This window comes from Zonotrichia albicollis, chromosome 6, assembly GCF_047830755.1.
Source record: "Zonotrichia albicollis isolate bZonAlb1 chromosome 6, bZonAlb1.hap1, whole genome shotgun sequence".
Taxonomy (NCBI): domain Eukaryota; kingdom Metazoa; phylum Chordata; class Aves; order Passeriformes; family Passerellidae; genus Zonotrichia; species Zonotrichia albicollis.
This window is the reverse complement of record NC_133824.1, coordinates 26819627-26839458: the sequence shown is the minus strand read 5'-3', so window position 1 is coordinate 26839458 and position 19832 is coordinate 26819627. Positions and strand designations below refer to the sequence as shown.

The window sequence follows — 19832 nt, the reverse complement described above, 5'->3', positions numbered from 1 at the left end:
ATTCTGTGTGCCCAAGAGAAGATGGTGCTGAGGGGCTGGCCGCGGCACACGAGTGTTGGCAGGGCTGAGCTGCCGAGGGCATCACTCCGGATGAATTCTCCGCACGTCTGACTTTTCTCCTCGACGTGTTAAGCAGAATTGGTTTTATCTCTTTTGCCAGGTCTTAGACAAAAAGTCACGGGCAGTTCCGCCCATGGGAGCTGTGGATGCCCCATCCGTGGCAGTGTGCAAGGCCGGGCTGGACGGGGCTCAGAGCATCCCGGTGTAGCGGGAAATGTCCCTGTCCGCGGCGGCGGCCGGGAGCGGGATGCTCTCGGAGCCCTCCGCCATTGCCCCCCGCGCCTACATCTCCCGTCGTGCTGCGCGGCGCCCTGCGGGCGGGGCGGCGCGCGGGCCTGTGCGCAGGCGCGGCGGTCGCGCGGCGGTCGGTCGGTGGAGCAGCCGGCAGCCATTGTCGCCGCGGCCGCAGAGCGGTTCCCTCACGGCCAGCAGGACTCGCCGCTCCGCGACGGTGCGTGGCCGCCCCTCCACCGCGGGGGGGCCGGGGCGGGCGCGGGGAGCCACCGGCGGGGTTCTGGCGGCGGTACCCTGCGGCGGGGCGGGAACGGGTCGAGGCCCGGGGGCGGCGGGCGGAGGCCGCGCTGGCGCCGCGCGGCGCCGCAGGCCCGAGCGCTCGGCGGGGCCGCGGGCGGGGGGGAGGAGGGGGGGGGACTGCCATCCATCGCTGCCCCGAGCGGGGGGGCTGATCCCGGCGGGATGGCCGCGAGGAGCCGTGGCGGATTGGAGGCGAGAGCAAAGCTTCGAAGAGCCGAAGGGGCCGACGCCGCTGCGTGGGCCGGCGCCGTGATGGCGGCGGGCCTGTGTGTGAAGAGGGCCCGGCCGCCTTGGGCAGGCCGCAGGCCTGGCGCAGTCCCGGATCCTCACGGCTGCTCGAAAGGAGGGCGGAGCAGATGGCCGCTTGCTGCGGGTCCGTGCTTCCCGAGGGCTTTTCCGCACCTACTGGGTCGTCAGCGAGCGAGCTCGATTTCATTGTGGTAGGAGCGACGCGTGAAGCTCCGCGCCTCGCAGGTGTCAATGCAGATCTCGCATCCTTTGTGCTCCTTGATAATGAGTAAATAACGCGCGGATGGGTTGTTCGTAAGTCTTTCGCAGTATATTTGACAGTTTCAGCGGTGATCAGTTCCACCCACCCACCCGTGTTCATTTCCTTTTGTGATTCTTCTCCCCGCTTTATTTTTCTAGAACTAAAAATACCCAACAGCACTTACGCTGTCATTTTAATCTTTCAAATCTCTGTTGTTCCCAAAATGAGCGCTGTTACCAAAGTGGCTGTTCGTGCCGTGTTTTAAAGCATACAGTTACGTAAGGCTGTCCTTCCTTCCTCTGGAGGGCCTGCCTTTCCCTAATGCCCGCGGCTGGCCTGGCCGGTGTTGGTGCGGTAAGGGCGCCCAGGGAAGCCGCGTGCTGAACACTGGGCACTCCGCGAGGGAGCTGAACCAGCCTCCCCCCGAACTGGATTTCCCTGTGGGCATCACAATGCACGGGTGAGCACAAAGGAGAGGATGGCTACAAAGGGCAGCGTAGGCTCTTCCGAGGTTCGCGGCTGAGGCCAGTCTAAGTAAGTGCTGTCGCAGTGCAACCCCTCGCCCCACAAAAGGCCCAGTAGCCAGGCTTCCAAAACTCCGGCACTTCTGTGAGGGCACGGTAAGGCTGAGTAAAGAAAGTATTCGATAGAAACCTAATGGGTGTACGGTAACAAAGAAGGTAAATCACATTAATTCAAAATACTGCATCCCGACTGACGGGAGTTATTTTCCCAGCTAACGTGACACGTTGTCTGTTTACTCTGCCTGCATTATAGCCCAGTATTGTCGTGCAAGATCACGTCATATTTCCATTCCTTAGGGCTCAAAATCTTTGCTTTTTTTTCTATGCCAGCAGGTGCATTGAGTGAGACAAATAATATTTCCCAGTTATGAGATGTTAAAATTTTTTGAACCACATAAATTGAAAAAGCGACACCTTAAGGTTAAAAATAGAGTTTTACATAGAGTATCTCTAATTATATATACTGGATCAGTGGATAGCTTTAAAAATTTGAGTGCCTCAAATAGCCTTTTTTATTTTTGCCATTGTTGAAATCTCATAATACAAAATTCTTCTTCAAAGCCTGATAGACTGTTAAAATAACTTATATTTATGGTTACTGGAAATGAAAATAATTTGATGGCTACCATTTATTGTTTGTGTGCTGATAAAATTTTATTGCAGAGATTTTTCTAGATGAAAGCAAAAGTTTTAAGAATGTTTTTTGTTGTTTGTTGTTATTCTAATGATTAGCATACGAATTTTTTTTTCCGAGCAGCTGCTAACCCAGTAAAATCTTTGAAATTACAGATTTGGGATTTTAAGCTTTATGATTAAGAAGTGCAAAACTGGAAGTTCTTTGTAGGTTCTGCTAGAAGTCAGCAAGACAGGATTTTATCCTTTCTCTGGCTGTAGAGAATCAGGCTTTTAACATGTGTACCTGGAGGGCAGTAAAATCAAATCCTATTTAAGGAAGATTTCTGAGATGTAAAAGTGATCCTAATCACTCTATTTTAAGTTTGTTAATCTGATAAACGGTGCTGTTTTCTTTTTTAGCATCACCCTTAAGATGAGTGGCTGCCGTGTCTTTGTTGGACACTTGAGCTCACGTGCTCGTGAACGGGATGTGGAGAAGTTCTTCAAGGGATATGGGCGCATACGAGAAATCCATCTGAAAAATGGATTTGGCTTTGTGGTAAGTTACAGCTTTGTTTTCCTTGCTCTTCTTGCAGGTACTAACCTTGCTAGGATGATGTCAAGGAAGGAGGATGTTTGAGATAACATTTGTAGTGGGAAATGGAAAATATTAATAAACATTTCAGAAGGCTTTTCATAATTTTGGATTACAGTTTTGGCCAGGTTTTGCTCAAACTCTGTGTAATATTCCAGCTACATTAAATACATTGTTTGATCATAGTCTTCCGTGGGAGACTGTATAAATATTCTGTTATGGCAGTACAAAGTTTTGCAGTCTTGACCCAGAAGAAGAGTTTATAAGAGCCACTTAAGTGCCACTCAGCCCTTGCAGTCTGCTTGGTCATATTTCTTAAATAATGGCCTGATATAAAAGCAGAGTAGTTGGCTAAGACAGCTGGTGTAGTGGGTGCTGGCTGGTGGATCCAAGCAGCACAGCTTTGAAGGCTTGTGCAGCTGAAATTCAACATACTCATCATCAGTACATGTTTGTAGGGCATATATGCTTGTCAGACTGTGAAATGAAATAGACAGTTCATTGTATCTCAGTTACCTACCACTGCTGTCTAGAGCTCTCTGCTTCTAAGTTCCAAATTTTGCAGCTTTACAGGTTGACTCAGAATCAGCCTGTGTTTTAACTTATCTCATGAGAATTGAGAATTAGCTGTTGTGCAGCACTTAGTTCAGACTTGAAAGGCTGATACTGCCCTCACATAATGGCAGGCTTACATGTCACTCTTTCTGCCAAGATCAATCCCTTGAGTGAAGTTATTGGAAAAGAACAAAAGGACAGGCTTTGCCTACTTTAGTTTCATGGGAGTATTGCTCCTTAACTCCTACACATAGTGGTTTCTGGTTCCCTTGCATTATGAGCTGCTTGTTGACTGCCAGCAGGTAAATACCTGTCTCTTAAAAGTCTGGAGGTAAGTGGCTGATGTAGACACGAGCCTGAGTTTATATTTAGAGTGCTCTTTCCAATTGCTGCTACTTCTCAGTCCCCTTTCCTTGAGTGTTCCTCTTCTCTTCCTGTTGACTCATTCAGGAACAGCTTCTGTTCAACTCCTGTAAGCGAGTCAGTCAGTCCTCCCTTCTCTCTAGTTCCTAGGTGGAGCCATTTTCTTTGCAAAGATCACTAGTAAGCTTGAATAATTGTCTCATAAATGTATATAAATAATGCAGTTGTTCTCAGAATAAAATGCTTTTCTTTGCAGCTAAACAACTTTCCTTCCCATACTTGTCATCCTATCACTGTGCACCCATATCAGAAATCACTTCCATTTTGTGTAACTATGTTCTAGGTTTTGGAAGACTGACTGTATTCCCTTGAAGCTGCCTTTTCTTCCTGCTGAACAAACACAGCTCTCTCAGCTTCTCTTTGTTATCCAACCTTCTGATGAGTTTTGGTTGCCCTCTGCTAGTCTCAGTTCAATTTTTCAATGTCTTTTATGAGCTGGAGAGACCAAAACTGGACACAGTGTTCCAGGTGTGGCCTAACAAATGCCAAGTGGGGTGGAATAATAGCACCCCTCGGTTTGCTGCTTGTACTCCTACGGATCAGCCCAGGATGCGATTTGCTGTCATTGCAGCAAGGCCGTGCTGCTGACTCATGCTTAGCTGACTCTCCACGAGCATTTCCATGGCCTTTCCAGCCGAGCTGCTCTCCAGCCTCTCAGCCCCCAGCCCATTCTTCTGCTGCTTGGGATTGTCTTACGCCACATGCAGCACGTCATGCACTGTCTTTCATTAAGATTTGTGATTCTTGCTTGCTTAATCTTTCAGCCCATCAAGGTCTTTATGTGGGATGGTTTTTCATTCTGGTAAATTTATTTGTCCTCCCACTTCAGTGTCAGACACAGAACTGCTGAGGCTGTGCTTGATCCTGTCATCCATGTCATTTATAAACACATGGAATGGCATTATCCTTCATGGCACTTTATTGGCCTTGTGCTGTCAGTTCCATCTTTATTTTCTGTTATTTAAGACTTGTGTTTATAAAACATATTATAAAACCAAGTGAACATTCTTATAGTGCTAAAAGCATGTTTTGTTGTGCTTGATTAAAATCATTGCTTAATCTTTGAAACTAATTATGTTTACTTAAATTTTGTAGATTTCAGAACATAGTGTTTTCAAACTTCAGACCATAAAGCTAGATAGACTTGCACATGGTCAGTTTGTTAAAAAGTAGTTGACATAATGGAACTTGCAGTTGTCAGCTATTGATATTTTAAATGCTGGACTTAAATTATGTGTTCTAAGATAATCTTTGCATCATTATGCAAGGATGTGTGATGTTCACTTGGTAGTGAAGCAAATTTCAGTGCAGAAGGGGGAAGATTGCTTAAGCCAGTATTGCTTCTGAAAAGCAGTTTATAGTTATGCAAACACTTTCTTCAACTTGGGAAGCTTCTTCTCTGTTGTTCGTTCCTTGCAAGCTGCAGTTCCACAATTTTTTCTCTCCATCTGCACTGTTGCTGCCAGCAGTCCCTACCCAGCTGCTTGTTCTCTCTGCTTTATTTCTTTCCTTTGTCCCCTTGCCTCTCGTGGTGCTGCTGCAGTTATCCAGCCACACATAATGAACCTACCTGGGAAGCTGATCTGATTGAAAAATAACACTTTTTGACCCCCACCTCCTGCACACAGTGGGCTGTTTTTTCATCTGGGTAGGTTTCTTGACCTAGTTTCCTGCAGAGCTGTGCAAGCAGCTTTGCCAAGAACCAGTAGGCTGGATAGTGGGCAGAGGCTACTCAGGCTGACTAAAGCAGCATTTCTGCCAAAAGCAAGTGACAGATTCCATTGCAACAGTGAAGGGAATTATGCTTGTTACAGCTGATCTGGACCTGCAGGTGGCCAGCGCTGAAGAAGGGCTTATGTTTCATACGTTTCCTGCATGGGCATCTTTTTGCCCAGCTAGTGAACTGAATTCACTCTGAAAAAATTAGGGGAGCATTTTTTCTGGTTCACTCTTTCTTTGCCGGTTCAGTAAGAATTTAATCTTAAGGGAGGTTTGGCAGTGCACGGCTCTCCCGCATTTGATCAGCTGTTATATTCAGTTTTCCTGGATGTGGAGCTGTGTTTTAAATTATATGCCTTTAAGTAGTTTCCCCTACCTGTCCCCAAAAGTATTTTAGATATTTCTTAGCAAACCAGGTAATTTAATTAATAGATCCTGCAAATAAGTTATACTGAAACAACTGGGGAGGCAAAAGGAGTTTGTGGGATGGAGGGAGAAGAAATTATCATGGCTAGGAACGTGTTGGCTTTTCAGTCATAAATGTACCAGGAGCTAGTTTCCTTATTCAAAGTTCTTGGTGATACTTGCTGTAGAAATGTAAAATTTATAAAGAAGCATATTTATCAGTATTTGCATGTACTGTGAGGGAAAATACATTTTTATTTCTGTTTTCTTCTTAGGAATTCGAAGACCACAGGGATGCTGATGATGCAATTTATGAACTAAATGGTAAAGAGCTGTGTGATGAAAGGTAAGTGTGATACCATATTTTCCCTTAAGAATAGAGAAAGTGCTTTGCATCTAAATGCAGTTTATAATCTTGTTCTCTCCCACCCATTTCCTGTGGTTCTATGGTGGGATGTACCTTCCATAACTTAAAGGATACTCATTGGGATCCAGTCTTGTTTAAGGCAAAGATTAGTTTGGGGCTGGGCGAGGAGTGGTTTAGAACAGGGCTGACCATTTTCTCTACTTGCACTTAGTTCTCTTTCAGAGGTAACTCAGGATCTTCTCATTAGGAATATTAGTAAGAATGACTTGAACTTATTCAGTATTTATCTGCCTATTGACCGGAAGACAAGCTGATGATAGCCTGTTATCATTTGGATCATTGCCCTTCAGTTGGCGGCAATGTGAACTATAGTCGCTGAATGTTGCAGTAATTTTTATTGTGATTATGGAAGCTGTATGTTAGGTCATTAGGTTGCTGGTGGTTATTTTAGTATTCTTTTCTCTCTGTGAATACTCCTGGACTGGTTGAGCATATTCAAGTGTTTGTCTGAATTACAGACTCAATTAAAATTGTCATGAAAATCTGAGGGAGACCAATGAGAAAAAACACTGGTCTGGCTCTTTAAGAAATGCCAGTGGTTGTGTTATAAATCATTGCTTGCAAGGGCAAGATAATTCTTGCTTGTGCACATTTGCTTCCAGTCAATGTCAAATACTTAAAGTTTGTTGTTTTAATTTTTTTATGTGCTTGGTTTTTTTTTGTTCCTGTCATAAGGGTCACAATTGAACATGCTCGAGCCCGAAGAGGAAGGGGAAGATTCTCACAACGGTTCAGTTATTACCAGTCGCAGAGTGGATCTAGGTAGGTGGTCTGGCCTCTCTGTCCTTTTCCTCTTCCAGTCACAAAAGAACTGTGTCCTTTTCCACTTCCAGTCACAAAAGAGCTGGAGTTTTCTTTTTGTGATTTAGGGATCCAGCTCTGGTTCCCTGTATAGCTTCACAAAAAAAGTTTTATGTTCTCAAACCTTGCAGATTCATTACTATTACTTGCCTTCTCAGGCTGAGGAGAGTGGGGATTTTAAAGCAGTTTAACTGTCTCGCAGAGGTTCACAAACCTGTTATGAAATGTGCCTTTGCCATATTGTAGGCACTATGCCGGTCTTGTTTCCTGGTGTCGTGTAAATGATATGAAGGAGTATTGCTGCAGTTGGATTGGCTGATTTTAACACCAAGTCAAGAGAAATGCAGAGCTTCTCTATTGCAGCTTTTGGCACCAAATTGAGCTTACATGATAAGTAGGATATTGTAGAGCAGTAATTCAAGGTATTTACTGTCTAACCAAGTTTTCACATTTCCAATTGTATGATTATCCAAATGCTTATTTCAGCACAGCCCAGAAAAGGAGCAGTTCTAGGGCACAAGATAAACACTTCTGCATGTGTTAGTAAATACCAGTTGACTACGTTTGCTGACCAAGCAGGAGAGTCTCTCTCCAGTGATGGAATGTGCAAACCAGGACACAGCTCATCTCTAGAATACCTCTAGAGGACACACAGTATTTGTGGAGTTGTTCACTTTCAGTGATCAGAGCCAGTGGTGAAAGTTCTGCAGATTTGCATGTATTCTGCCAGCCAACTACACATTACATCTTTTCACTTTATATCTACCTGTGTGAAGGAAATATGTGTGGAAGAATTTACTCTGTAGAAACATTCATAGCTGTGGCCTGTGCAGAGTAGAGTTTGGAAGAAAGATGAAGCTACATGGGACATAAACCTTCCCATCTGTCGCAAAGTCAGAATTGCTGCCAGTTACCAACCAATGTCTGGAACATCTGATTTGCATATGCAAGTGTGTTAATTAGATTTTTTTACTTTAGTGGCAGTAACCTTGGTGTGGTATAATTGCTCCAAGGTCCAGGCTACAAGTGAATTTTCAAAGTAGCAAGTTTGTTTGATTGAAGGTCGTGGGCATCTGACGTTGTGGTCATGTTCATGATGTCAGACTGCTAGTACTGGACAAGAAGAGGTTTGCAGTAATGGAAAAATGAGAGTCATCCTGCCACTGTTATATCTCTGAGTCCTCTTGTTCAAATACTTGGCAGAGCCGGGTGTTCCAAAAAAGCTCGGGACACTCTTCTAGCGGAGTCTTTAATATACTCTTGACTAAGAAGAATCAAGTCTGCAGTCCAGCAAGGAAATTACTTAAATCTTTCAGCGACCTGTAGAAAATGTCAGATTTCTTAAGCTTTACATTCCTTACACTGGAGATTTTTTTCTTTTTTGCCCCCTTTGAATTCTTCCAGCCGGTATGGGCCTCCTGTTCGTACTGAGCACAGGATCATTGTTGAAAACCTTTCATCCCGCATCAGCTGGCAGGTGAGTTAGCATCTTGCCTTCGCTTTTTTACACCTTATTTTACTACTCCGTAAGTAGACTGTGTTCAGTCTAATTTCTTAATAAAGCCATCATAAATATTTAATGTCAACAAAAAATAAGAAAAAAACTTCAGGGATCGGTGAAAATTAGCATTCAAGCACTTACAGAAGTCCTTTGTCTCAAAGCTGTGCAAATATTCTGTAACTAGATTTTGTAGTTGGGAACAGATTCCTAATTCTATTTGCCAGCTGATAAAACTTTGGAAGACTCTAAATTGTTTCTAAAATATTGAAACATTGCATTAATTCAAACTATGTCTTTCTTTTATATTGTTACACCTGGAGATGCATGCCTTTGTTTTGGTTGTAATTTATAGTCTTTTCTTACGTTTTGCAAAATATTTTTGTGACCCAGTTAATGATTGAGAATTCTGGTAATACATCATTAAGGGAGGAAATTTTAAGAGAGCTACTGGGTTGAGTATGCTTATTGTAGATCCTTTTTTCTAGAACCCAAACTTTCAGTACTTGTAATTTGAAGCTTTCTTACCATCTTTCTTTTTTTTTTTGTTGTTTTTTCACCTCTTGCTAATGTTTTGCTAATATTTAGCTGGCTTTTAACAGAATAGCCATGTAATCAGTTGTTTTAGTTATGTTCTGTGTAGTGTACAGTGTATAGAAAGTTCACTTTGTAAGGACATAGCAACAGATGCTATTTACAAAAGGTGAGTGAATAGTGGAGTTTAGTGTTGTTCATTAAGCTATATATTCTTTGAATAAAGAGAGTTTGAATAAAGTCCTGAAAGATGCAGTAGGACATGTTGAATGTGCAAAGCCTCGGCCTTGGAGCTGCTTCCCCACAAGGAGGCTTCTTGGTTTGCCTGGAGCTCTGCTGATGTGTTTCGTAAGAGTTGGGTGCGATCCATTCAGATCAACGGTCGAACTCACTTTATCTTCTGCATGACAGGTTCAAAGGGTTTGTAACAGAACAGTTGTGTTAATTATTGAATAACTAAAGAAAACCAGCTGAGTTGAGGTGATCATCAACTGGATTTAATCTGAATATCTTGTGGGTTTGCTATGCAGTTACATATATGAAGAGATTGTCACTTGGAAACAACAGTAGGGACCAGAGAAGTAAGCTATAATGGAGTGTTAAGGAAAACAAATCCTATAAGGCTGTTCAGTGTTAAATGCATAACTTGAAAAAAAATTAACATTTTTGTAACTTTCTTTTACTTGTGAATATTTATAATGGCTTTATGTGTACTTACATTTTAATCTGAAGCCCACCCAATTCAGATTTCATACTGATGAATCTTTTAGTATTCTAATTAAATGTTTTAATGTCTCTTAAATATATTATAAGTTATCATAAGAGACTTTTCGATACCTGCCTAAGCAGACATCGTTTGAAGGTAACAACCATATGCAAGCTACATTTACTTTTGAAGTTGTACTGCTTTGGTACTGACTGTAGTGTTTTAACTTCTAACTGTGCTACGTATAACACATTAAAATAGCTAATCCATTAACAGTAGTGCCATTATTCTTCCCTTCTAATCCCTGCTAGGAAGCACACACGTTATGGAACCTTGCTTTTAAACTTGCACACAGAATTTAATCTTTGGTGTGTCCAGATCCCCATGCTTTGAGATCATTTATCTCCCTTAAAAGTTACTGTGTTGGGATATTTAAACATAGAAAAAGCCAGAAAAATTTATATTCAGATCAATTTCCTCAGATTGTTGACTCTATTGTTAATAGATAATCCCATCTCTAAGTAGTGGACAAACTGCTAGATGCTCTCCTTTTTTTTTTTTTTAGCAAACATGTATTTCTGCATGTTTAGAGCTTTCCAACCAACCTCATCAGTTTCCCTGTATCAAATTTTCAAGCAGTTGAGAAAAGTAGGTCTGTATTACATCAAGATATATTTTCCTACTTATGGTTGTCCTACACCTTATATCTCTCTGGTGCTAAGGACAGCAGGGTTTTCTTGTGCTATTTAAGGTGACCCAGAACAGTAAACTTAAGATAAAATTTGATTGTTGCACTGGTTAGGTGATACCAGATAACTTTTAAAACATTCCCCTAATTACAGAATGTTGAGCTTTTATAACACATGCACACTTCCTCTTTTGAGAAATAATGTTGGCGTCTTAATTGTGTTGACATTGCGATTGGAAATGATATTTCATGTTAATGTTTCTTAGGATTCAGCACGTAGTGTGGCAGGATTGTGGGAGCCTCAGTCTTAAAACCTAAAGTTACTGATTTGGGAAATAATTGTGTAGATTAACATTTTTTAACTCCCTTTTGGCTTACCAGTCCTGGTCTGGTTAAAGTCTCATTGACTTGAGCAGAGCCAAAATTTTGTCCATCATTTCTAAATTGAGGTCGTTTGAAGTATTGTTTTTAATGGTACTATTAGGGACCAATTTTCATTTGCTATTAGGGTTTCTTTATATTAAGACCTGTGAAACAAGGAAAACATCTACTACTTTCCATATACCAGTTTTTAACATAAAACTATTGAATCAAAATACTAGATAAAACTGAGCTTTTTTATATTCTCTGGCAAATGTTACAAAGTTTTTTCTTGGCTTTTTGTTTTGTAGTCTTTTGTTCCTTAAGCGTATTTCTAATTCTAACCAAGTGCATTTTGAACTTCTTCTAACAACCTTGATTTGGTTAACCTTCATTTTTCTTGTGTGGAGGAAAAAGAACCAAAGATTTGGGGGTTTTCTAGTGGCTGAAATTCTAGGGTTTGGCCTGTTCTGAATTTTCCTTTTGGTTCCTATGACACTCCTGTTTTTTGGCAGTCTAGATCTTGGTTTGCCTGGGTTTGATCTCGATTGGCTAGCACAGATCATCCTCGGGTTCTTTAGCCACTTCTGGAGACTGGAGACTATGTCCAGTGCTTTCAGGGCCTCTGGTACCTCCGTGAAGCATATTGCTATGAGCCATCACTGCCTTTCTCATGTAAGAGAGTTCCTCTTGGCCAGCTAGGTATTGGACAAGCAGCTCTTTGCTTAAGGTACCTTCTTATATCACCTGCCACTTGTGGTGTGCTGCGGTAAGTAGTGTGGGATTATAAAATGCCAGATACTGTTGGGTAAAAGTGCTGCCTTAACTTAGACAAATGTTTAGCTTTTTAGTGACCTCTTGCATTATTTGTTTGTACTTTCTCCTACTGCTAAGCAAGTAATTTTACTTGTCCACGTTTAGCCTCTGTTAAGTTTAAGACAAGGATGTCTATTGATGTGACGCTGTAGCGTGACGGATATTCAAATGAAACTTTTAAAGAAAAATTCCTTTGTAAAATTTTTAATTACATTGTAGTTAGACCTTTTTGCTTTTAATTTTGCTTTGAAGCTGGGGGAGGTGAGCATAAAGGTTGAATTTGTCTACACTTATTGGAATGTCATTTAACTGGGACTTCAGTTATGAAAATCTGGATTTAATACTACTGCACTTCTCAGTTCTGATTTCAGGGGACATGTTGGTATTTTAAGTATTGCATTGTGTTTTCATAACAGCTGGTTTTGGGATGTAGGATTATCTTGAAAGCAGTGGTTTATTCACTGTAGCTGTAAAATGATGCATCCTTTCTATATGCAGCTGCTATTACATAAGCTGTTTCAGAAACTTTTTCTAAATTATATATTTTTTTTTAATATATAGAAATTAAAAAGCATTAAGCAGTTTCAGCAGGGAAAGTTTTAGGGGAGTATTCTGCTACCTGACTGATTTGTGTCCTGTTCAAACTAAAATGTTAACTTTTGCTGTAGGACTTGAAAGATGTCATGAGAAAGGCAGGAGAGGTCACTTATGTGGATGCACACAGAAACAACAGGAATGAAGGGTAAGTTCATTTTGTGTCTTTGTGTGATATGATAGCTGAAACTACTAAGGGCATGATTTTTCCTCTAATACAGAAAAAGTGAAATATAAATCTATGGGGTGGCTTAGATGCTGAAATTTCTCCAGTTAAGGAACCAAAACAAGCCAAAACATGAACTGATAGTAACTAACTAGGAGTTCAGTTTCTATTCTCTGTCATGAAAGCAGGAAAGGAAGGGAGAATTCCTTTCAAACGTTAAGCCCTGCCTGTCTTATTTTTATATAATCATTTATGATCTGAGGCCTGAGGCTAAAACATCTCCTGTCTGTGGCTGCTCTACACTGGTTCAGCAGTCAAAGTCATGGGAAATGAACATAACCAACTTCCATGGGGAATACCTACCTGCCCACTCTCTGTTCTCAGTTCTGCAGACTGCAAAGGTCCTGCACAACAAAGCAGGAGGGAAGGAAGGGTGAATAAAGTGTCTGTGCTGGCAAAACTGCTCTTGGACCACTGCAAACCAATGCAACATAGACCCTTTTTTGAGTTCAAACTTAAAAAACCATAAAGACTGGACTTTTCTATTCACTGTTAAAATTCTTAAATAGGTCAGAAGAGTCTGCAAACTTGTTTTGTTTCATGGGCAGCTTTGGGATGCAGTTTAGTGGAGGACTGAAAGGTATTTCTCAGCTGATGCAGGTTTGTGTAGCTTCCTGCACTTTCTCCATCTCCTTGCAGATGGCAGTTCTGCTATTGTTTAAGTAGATGTGAGAGGTATGGATAGCTAGGACTGTTGGTGTCATATTTTCTTATTAACAATGTTAAAAACTAGCTTTCAGAAGATAAAACAGCTGTGAATCAACAGATTAAAAAACACCTGCTTTCCTTACTTTTTTTGCTTCTCTGTAACTTTTCTTTCATTTCATTATGGTATACAGGGTTGTGGAGTTTGCATCTTACAGTGACATGAAGAGTGCTCTGGAAAAACTGGATGGCACTGAGCTGAATGGACGCAGAATTAAACTGACTGAAGACCACAGAAGGCATAGGTATGTCACTTGGCATGATAAAATTCTGCTGAGGGCATGGATTTGAGTAGTATTTGTGCCAAAGTTTGATTATGTAGTTTTTTTGGCCCCAAGCTAAATATCACTGCACAGAACCACTTTTTAGCAGTGTAAACAGATTAAGATAAGAACTAACTTGCTTAAACAGGGTAAAAAGAACACTTTTGGATGTGAGTAAAATTTTTTTTTAAAGACAAACTGTGGTGTTATAAAGAAAGAACTTCTTAAAACATGAATTTTGGTGTTAAAAATGTTATTTAAAGGAAAGCTGTTTCACAGTCCTGTGAAATATTTCTCAAATAGTTGTGAAAGCCAACTTGTTCGTGAGAATAAAAGATAATCAGTTAGCTTGCTTGCATTATTCCTAAGCAGTTCTGCTGTTCAGTCACTAAAAAACATGTTGGCTGCAGCTCTTTCATTATCTCTTTCCATGAAAAAAGGGATGCATTACTAGTGAAGGTGTTAGAACTCTATGGCCTTAAAGTGTGCTGGTGATCCACACCTTTAGAGACTTAGCCTCTTGAAAGAAACTCTGGTTTGCATGGCATTTCTACAGAGAATAAACACCACAGGTATAAAGTTCAATTTCTGTGTTTTTCTTGATAAATTAAATGATACTTCAAGGCAGGATGTTTGCAGACAAAGAATTGTTCTTTGATAGAGATTCCGCTGCCTAAAAGTTGATTTCTCCTCCTGGCAGGAGCTGGGGAGAGGCATCTTTTATTAGGCAGTTCATATTGTGCCACTAGCAGAGAGTGTCAAGGCCAGCAATTCTTGCTGGCCTTCACCTAGGAAGATGCTGTCATGATGGAGCAGAGCAGAAATCTAGCAGCCCTGTGAAATGGCTGAATGCTGTGAATAGCGCTTTCACAGGTTCACATGGATGGGCCGTGCGTACAGAGAAGCTGTAAATTTTACACGATTTTTTTAAATTTAGCAAGAGGTGAGACTGCAGCTTTTAATTTTGTTTTTCTAGAAGCAGATCTCGGTCAAGGAGTTACTCAAGATCTCGCAGCAGGTCCAGGTCTACGGGATCTTCCCGATCGGACAGCCGGTCCCGCTCCCGCTCCAGGTCCCGCTCCAGGTCCAGGTCTCGCTCTCGATCCCGCTCTCGCTCTCGATCCCGCTCTCGTTCTCGCAGTCGTACTCCTAAAAAGAGTTACTCCCACAAAAGCCACCGCTCCAGCTTGATAGCTTCTTCCCCCTCTCCCTCTTCTTCTAAAAGAAAATCTCGTTCTAGGTCGAGCTCTGCTCACAGCCGTAGTTAACCTGCTTTGAGAGATGTATTAATTAATTTGATTCAAGTTTCTTCAAGACTTGAGACAAGTTTTATGTGAGATCTGGGAGGGGAAGAGTTAACATGATGAAAGGGTGACCTCCTCTTACATTGCCAAAGTGCCTGTCATCAAATAGGCCATCTCTGTGAGGAGGGGCTGGCTGTCAGCTTTCTTCTTTCAGTGAAGTCTGGAGTGGGAAGTCTTTTTTATTTTTTTCCCTGCTATTAGTAAACATTTCTATCATAGATATATTATGTACACATAATGCTGAGGTAATGGGATGAGACAATACGCTGCTTTCTCCCTCTCTTGCCCCTACTTTCCCCTCCACCTCCAAGGCCTTTGACTTCCAAAATACTATGTTAGCTTTTGTCCTTGGTATTAAGTCTGAGAACAGGAAGTATAGATTTAATTCCTTTAAGGTTCTGTGGCTACTTTTCTGTGCGAGAATGAATGGACCAGATAAAATTAGTTTAGAGTTCCCCTTTTTCCCTGTTGCTTGGCTTAACAGGCTGTTTAAGTTCCAGCTTTACATGACCTTGACAATATGCTTAATTTGCAAAAGACTTTCAGGAATACACATTGGTTAGTTGAATATTGCTCACTTGGATAATGGATTAATACAATGTTAAGCAGTAATGAAAGCTGGAATTTTCTGTTAAAATGAGACATACCATCCAGATGTCAGGTTTATTGGGAATCCATTATAATAATTTTACAGTAATTCACTAGTATGTGGTATTGTATGTATAGGCCTTATTTGACAGGTGACTTCATAAAACTGCACAGAAATGTCAATATGCATGTCCATGTTTTTGATGTTTATAAAAGTGACATAGCTTTCATACCCAAAAGTGTGATACTGAATAACATGTGTATGACTAGCAATAGTCTTGATGGAAAGGAAGGTTATTTTAGTAATGAGAGCAGCAAAAAAAATTCCCAGGAAAAGTGTAGTCAAAATCTCCGGAATGCACACTTGTTTTGATTAATAGAAATTTCCACTGCAAATACTGTTGTTCTTACAATTTGGAATTAGATTTTTTTTAACTTCTGTATTGTCAAAGAAGGGAAACATTTTTGGAAGAAATATGTAAATTAATCCCAAAGTCTTACATGTATTTAAATGTACCATTCCTAATAAAATCAATCCTTTTTCTGGCTTATTTTGCAGTTTTGTTTAATTGTTGCTGTAGCTCACTTCAGTCTTTCTGACATGATGACAAAGAAATTTATTTGTAGGTATACCTGTATAGAAGCAAGAAAATGAAAATTAGAAACCAGTTATAAGTGACCAGATGCTGACTAACTGGAGGACAGGATAGGATTTTATTGTTATGGCCAGCAGTGGCTGTTTGAATAAATGGCAAAAGGATTCTTTCTGCAGTCCTTGCAAGCAGGTTTGTGTGATACCTTCTGCTCTGACACTTAAACAGAGGAACCAACAACCAAATGGCCATGGGTGTTGGAATCTTACTATAGGTAAATTCATTTGTCACTTCTGAAATACTCTACTGGAGATTCTTACATTGCCTACACAACTTGTGTACATATAAGGCTTCAAGGCTAACACCCTTTGTAAAGCCAAGTTGCTGGTGACCCTGCCATGGCAGGGGTTTGGAACTAGATTTTTAGGGTCGCTTCCCACCCAAACTATTCTTTCCTTCTTTGCAATGTTTGGCATGATGTGCTAGCAGTTCTCTTACCACAGCACATTTTCCTCCTAAGGGAAGGAAGCATGCACTGCTTGCAGCACGGGGTACACTCACCTGGAAGTCAAGCACTGCAATTATTTGCATTTCAGCAACTGGCTGCATCATCCCCCAAAACAAGAGCATATTTTCTGTGATGTTTATGGCACTTATTTATTACCAAATACATTTCTGTCAGTTTAACACACGGCTTTTCATCCAAGGGTATCCCAGTGGATATGAAGATAAACTTTATGAAGATAAACTTTATTGTGCTTGGCCACATCACATCTCTGCTTTATTGATGAGAAAAGGAAAGCGAGCGTTGTGTGTGCGCTCAGCTGTGGTTGCCAAACAAAAGGAGGTGAGGAGGAGGAGGAATATTCTTGCCAGGAAGGCCAGGATTCCTCACTGAGCAGGTTTGGCTCCAGCTCGTGCCACCTACTGGCTGTCCTTGTGCCACTGCTCCTGGGACTGTGAAGGGGCTGAGAAGGGTGTGGCCTGTGTTCGAGGACGTCTTTCAAAACTGTGCTGGAGGAACAACGGATGCCGAGTAGGAGCAGCCCCAGGATCCATACCTGCATCGCTCTGCCCCGCTCCAGCAAAGGGTCAAGGGCCTTGAGTGCCAGGGCTGAAATTTCTCTACTCTGCCACCTCCTGCCACTCCCCGATCTGAGAGCTAACTTGTACAGCTCTAAAGTGGAATTAGTCATCTTACAGAGGTTATGGAAGCATGTCATTTCCCATCTGTTCCCCTCATTTCCACTCCATAGCCATTGTTTACTGGCAGACTAAGTGCTTTGTGCACCCAGTACCTTAGGGCACATTTCCCATTTCTCCAGTCCTGCAGTCAGGTCCCCCTTCACCTCCTCTCTGCAAACCTGCTGAAGAATTGTTAGCCTTTCACCCTGGGTGATGTACTGGGACAATATTGCTGATTAGCCAACAGTTATACCTGGCACAAGGCTTCATGCATGCCAGCCTAAAGGAGGGGATGCAGCAGAAACATCAGGGAGCCATTCAGGCCTTAGGTCAGCACAAAGAGGAAAGTGCAAGGATTGACAGGCTGGGGTTAGGAACAAGGCCAGTTATATGCTGTAGTGGAACACCAGCTAATGGTAATTCTGCATAGTCTCAAGGTGTTCAAAGGATATTCACTACTATTGATTTGCTGGGCCTAAGAAGACCCTGAGGGAGTGATCAGGGAAGGAATAATGTATGACAAAACTTGGTTTTCAGGATTAACAAAGGACTTAAAATAGAGAGTTTCACTGGCAATGAATGGTATTTTTGTGTAGTGTGATGGCTGTTTCCTGTAACCAGGGATGAACATGGTCTTTACCAGTTGTCTCTTTTTCCACTCTAGAAATCTCTTGCACTGTGTGGATCTGGAAAGATCCAGGTCCAGAGCAGATGTTTCACTTCAGACTTAGAATTTCTCTCATATGTGCGTATGTAGGTGTGATACATCACTGGAGACCCTGAGATCAGGTTCAGCAGGGTCCTACACACATGCTGGATTTGTTTAACCCAACAGCCAGCTCTCTGGTGTTGTGTGGCAACTGATTTTTCCTCGATCAGAGTCCCATAGATAGTACTTTGTGGTTCACAGAGGTGGGATGCTCCAGGATACTCTCTTAAGGGAAGTGAGCACCCCTTGGTATAGCCGAAGTTAAAATCTGAAAAGGCTCTCAGTCTAGAGCCTTGAAAAGAAGAGGTACCCTAAACTGTTAAAATTTTGAGCCAGATGTTAGGGGACAGGGTAGCAGTGGTGCAGCATATGCTGACAAGCAATGACAAGGAGACGACAGGGAAACATACAAGTATAAGAAAGGAAACTGGATGAAGTCTTCGCATTCACATCTACAGCTAAAGGAATTCCTCTAACTCGGTGAATGAGACCATGGATGTAGGCTCCACTGTGACTTCTGGTTGGGATTTTCAAAGTGCCTCAGGCTATCAAGGAGTCCAGGCCAGCAGCATTCCAGCTACCAGACAGAGCTCTCTCTTCAGAGCAGACTGCTTAGGCCATGGGCAGTCTCTCCAGCTGGTACTGACCATCACACAATCAGTATCTGGCCTCTCTTGACAGCCTATCCCTTTCATGCCTCCAGCCAAAAATGGAATTTACCAGACATGGACTTAAATACCACATCTAGTGCTTCAGTCTGGAGTGTTGGTGTTGGTTGCACTGGTTTTGTCCCTTCCATGTATTTTTTCCAGTAACGCTTTGGGTCACACTGGCTGTTTAACAAGAAGTACAGGCAAGCAGCTCTGCTCTTACACATGCAGCCATTGCCATGTTCCCTGCATCACTGCCAGTTCCTGTGAATGCCTTAACTGAAAAGTGATGTGCTCAAAAACACACAGGTTTTCTTACATGTTTAAAAAGTTTCCCTGTTCTTTTCATTCAAATTGTCACAGCCTGTTTCTAGCACTGTGTAAGAACCATTACTGATCATGTAGACTGGCCTTCCAGGTTTGCCCAAAATGCTTGCTGCAAGATTTCTGCCCACACTTGCCCTCTGTTTGTTTTCATTTACTTTACCTTTCCCCAGTTTTGACACTTGGATGGTCTAAACACCACATCTGCTAATTCTACACAGTCTTGAATTTCCTTTAGTGCAGCAGCTCTCTTATCTGTGAGCACCAAAATTATTGCACTACACTGTATCTCCCAGTGAGAATCAATGACAATATATTTTGAGACCCCAAATCTCACCGCAAACACCTCAAAACCTGAGTGAATTTATTTAACCCTGCTAAGACCTCACCAACTCGTGTTGTGCACTGTGCTGCCCTCCCGCAAGCATCTCTGCTACCTGAACAGCAGCGCCCGCAGTGCGTGGAAGCGGGGTGCGCTGGGAGCGGCTTATGCGTGTGCTTACGGTGGAGCTGTGCTGTGACGCAGCACTCGGGGCTGCCTTGGGCTGGGCTCTGCGGCTGCCCACGCGCTTCTTCACCGTGACGGTGCTGTTTAGGTGACAGCGGAGTTTGCCGGCGCGTCAGCAGCGCCATCCCAGCGGGAAGTGCCATCGCCGCTTCCCATGGGGCGGATCCCGGGCGCCGAGCGAGCCCCGAGCAGCCCCGGCCCGCCAGGTGGCGCTGTGGCACCGCCTCACGGAACCCGCGCTTCCAGAAACTCCAAATTCGCATCGAAATCGCCTCAAAATCGCACGGGTGACCCAGAGCTTTGCCTCTGCGGAATGCCCCAACACACACAGATACACACAGACACACACACACACACAGAGCTCTGCCCTCGGCCTCCCGTGCGGTTTTCAGCACGTTCACCTGCCGGGGAGCGGAAGGAAAGGCGGAGGAGC

The 19832-nt window shown here is 42.6% G+C and overlaps 1 protein-coding gene across 1 annotated transcript; it reads left to right on the top strand.

Moving 5' to 3' along the window:
- Nucleotides 1–354: 354 nt before the first annotated feature.
- On the top strand, nucleotides 355–15981 carry LOC102060784 (serine/arginine-rich splicing factor 5). The gene is made up of 8 exons (XM_005479923.4): nucleotides 355–511; nucleotides 2644–2782; nucleotides 6196–6266; nucleotides 7023–7109; nucleotides 8553–8625; nucleotides 12419–12492; nucleotides 13410–13520; nucleotides 14515–15981. Exons 2-8 carry the CDS (start codon nucleotides 2657–2659, stop codon nucleotides 14804–14806), a joined length of 834 nt encoding a protein of 277 aa, XP_005479980.1. The 5' UTR covers nucleotides 355–511; nucleotides 2644–2656; the 3' UTR covers nucleotides 14807–15981.
- The last annotated feature ends 3851 nt before the right edge of the window (nucleotides 15982–19832 follow it).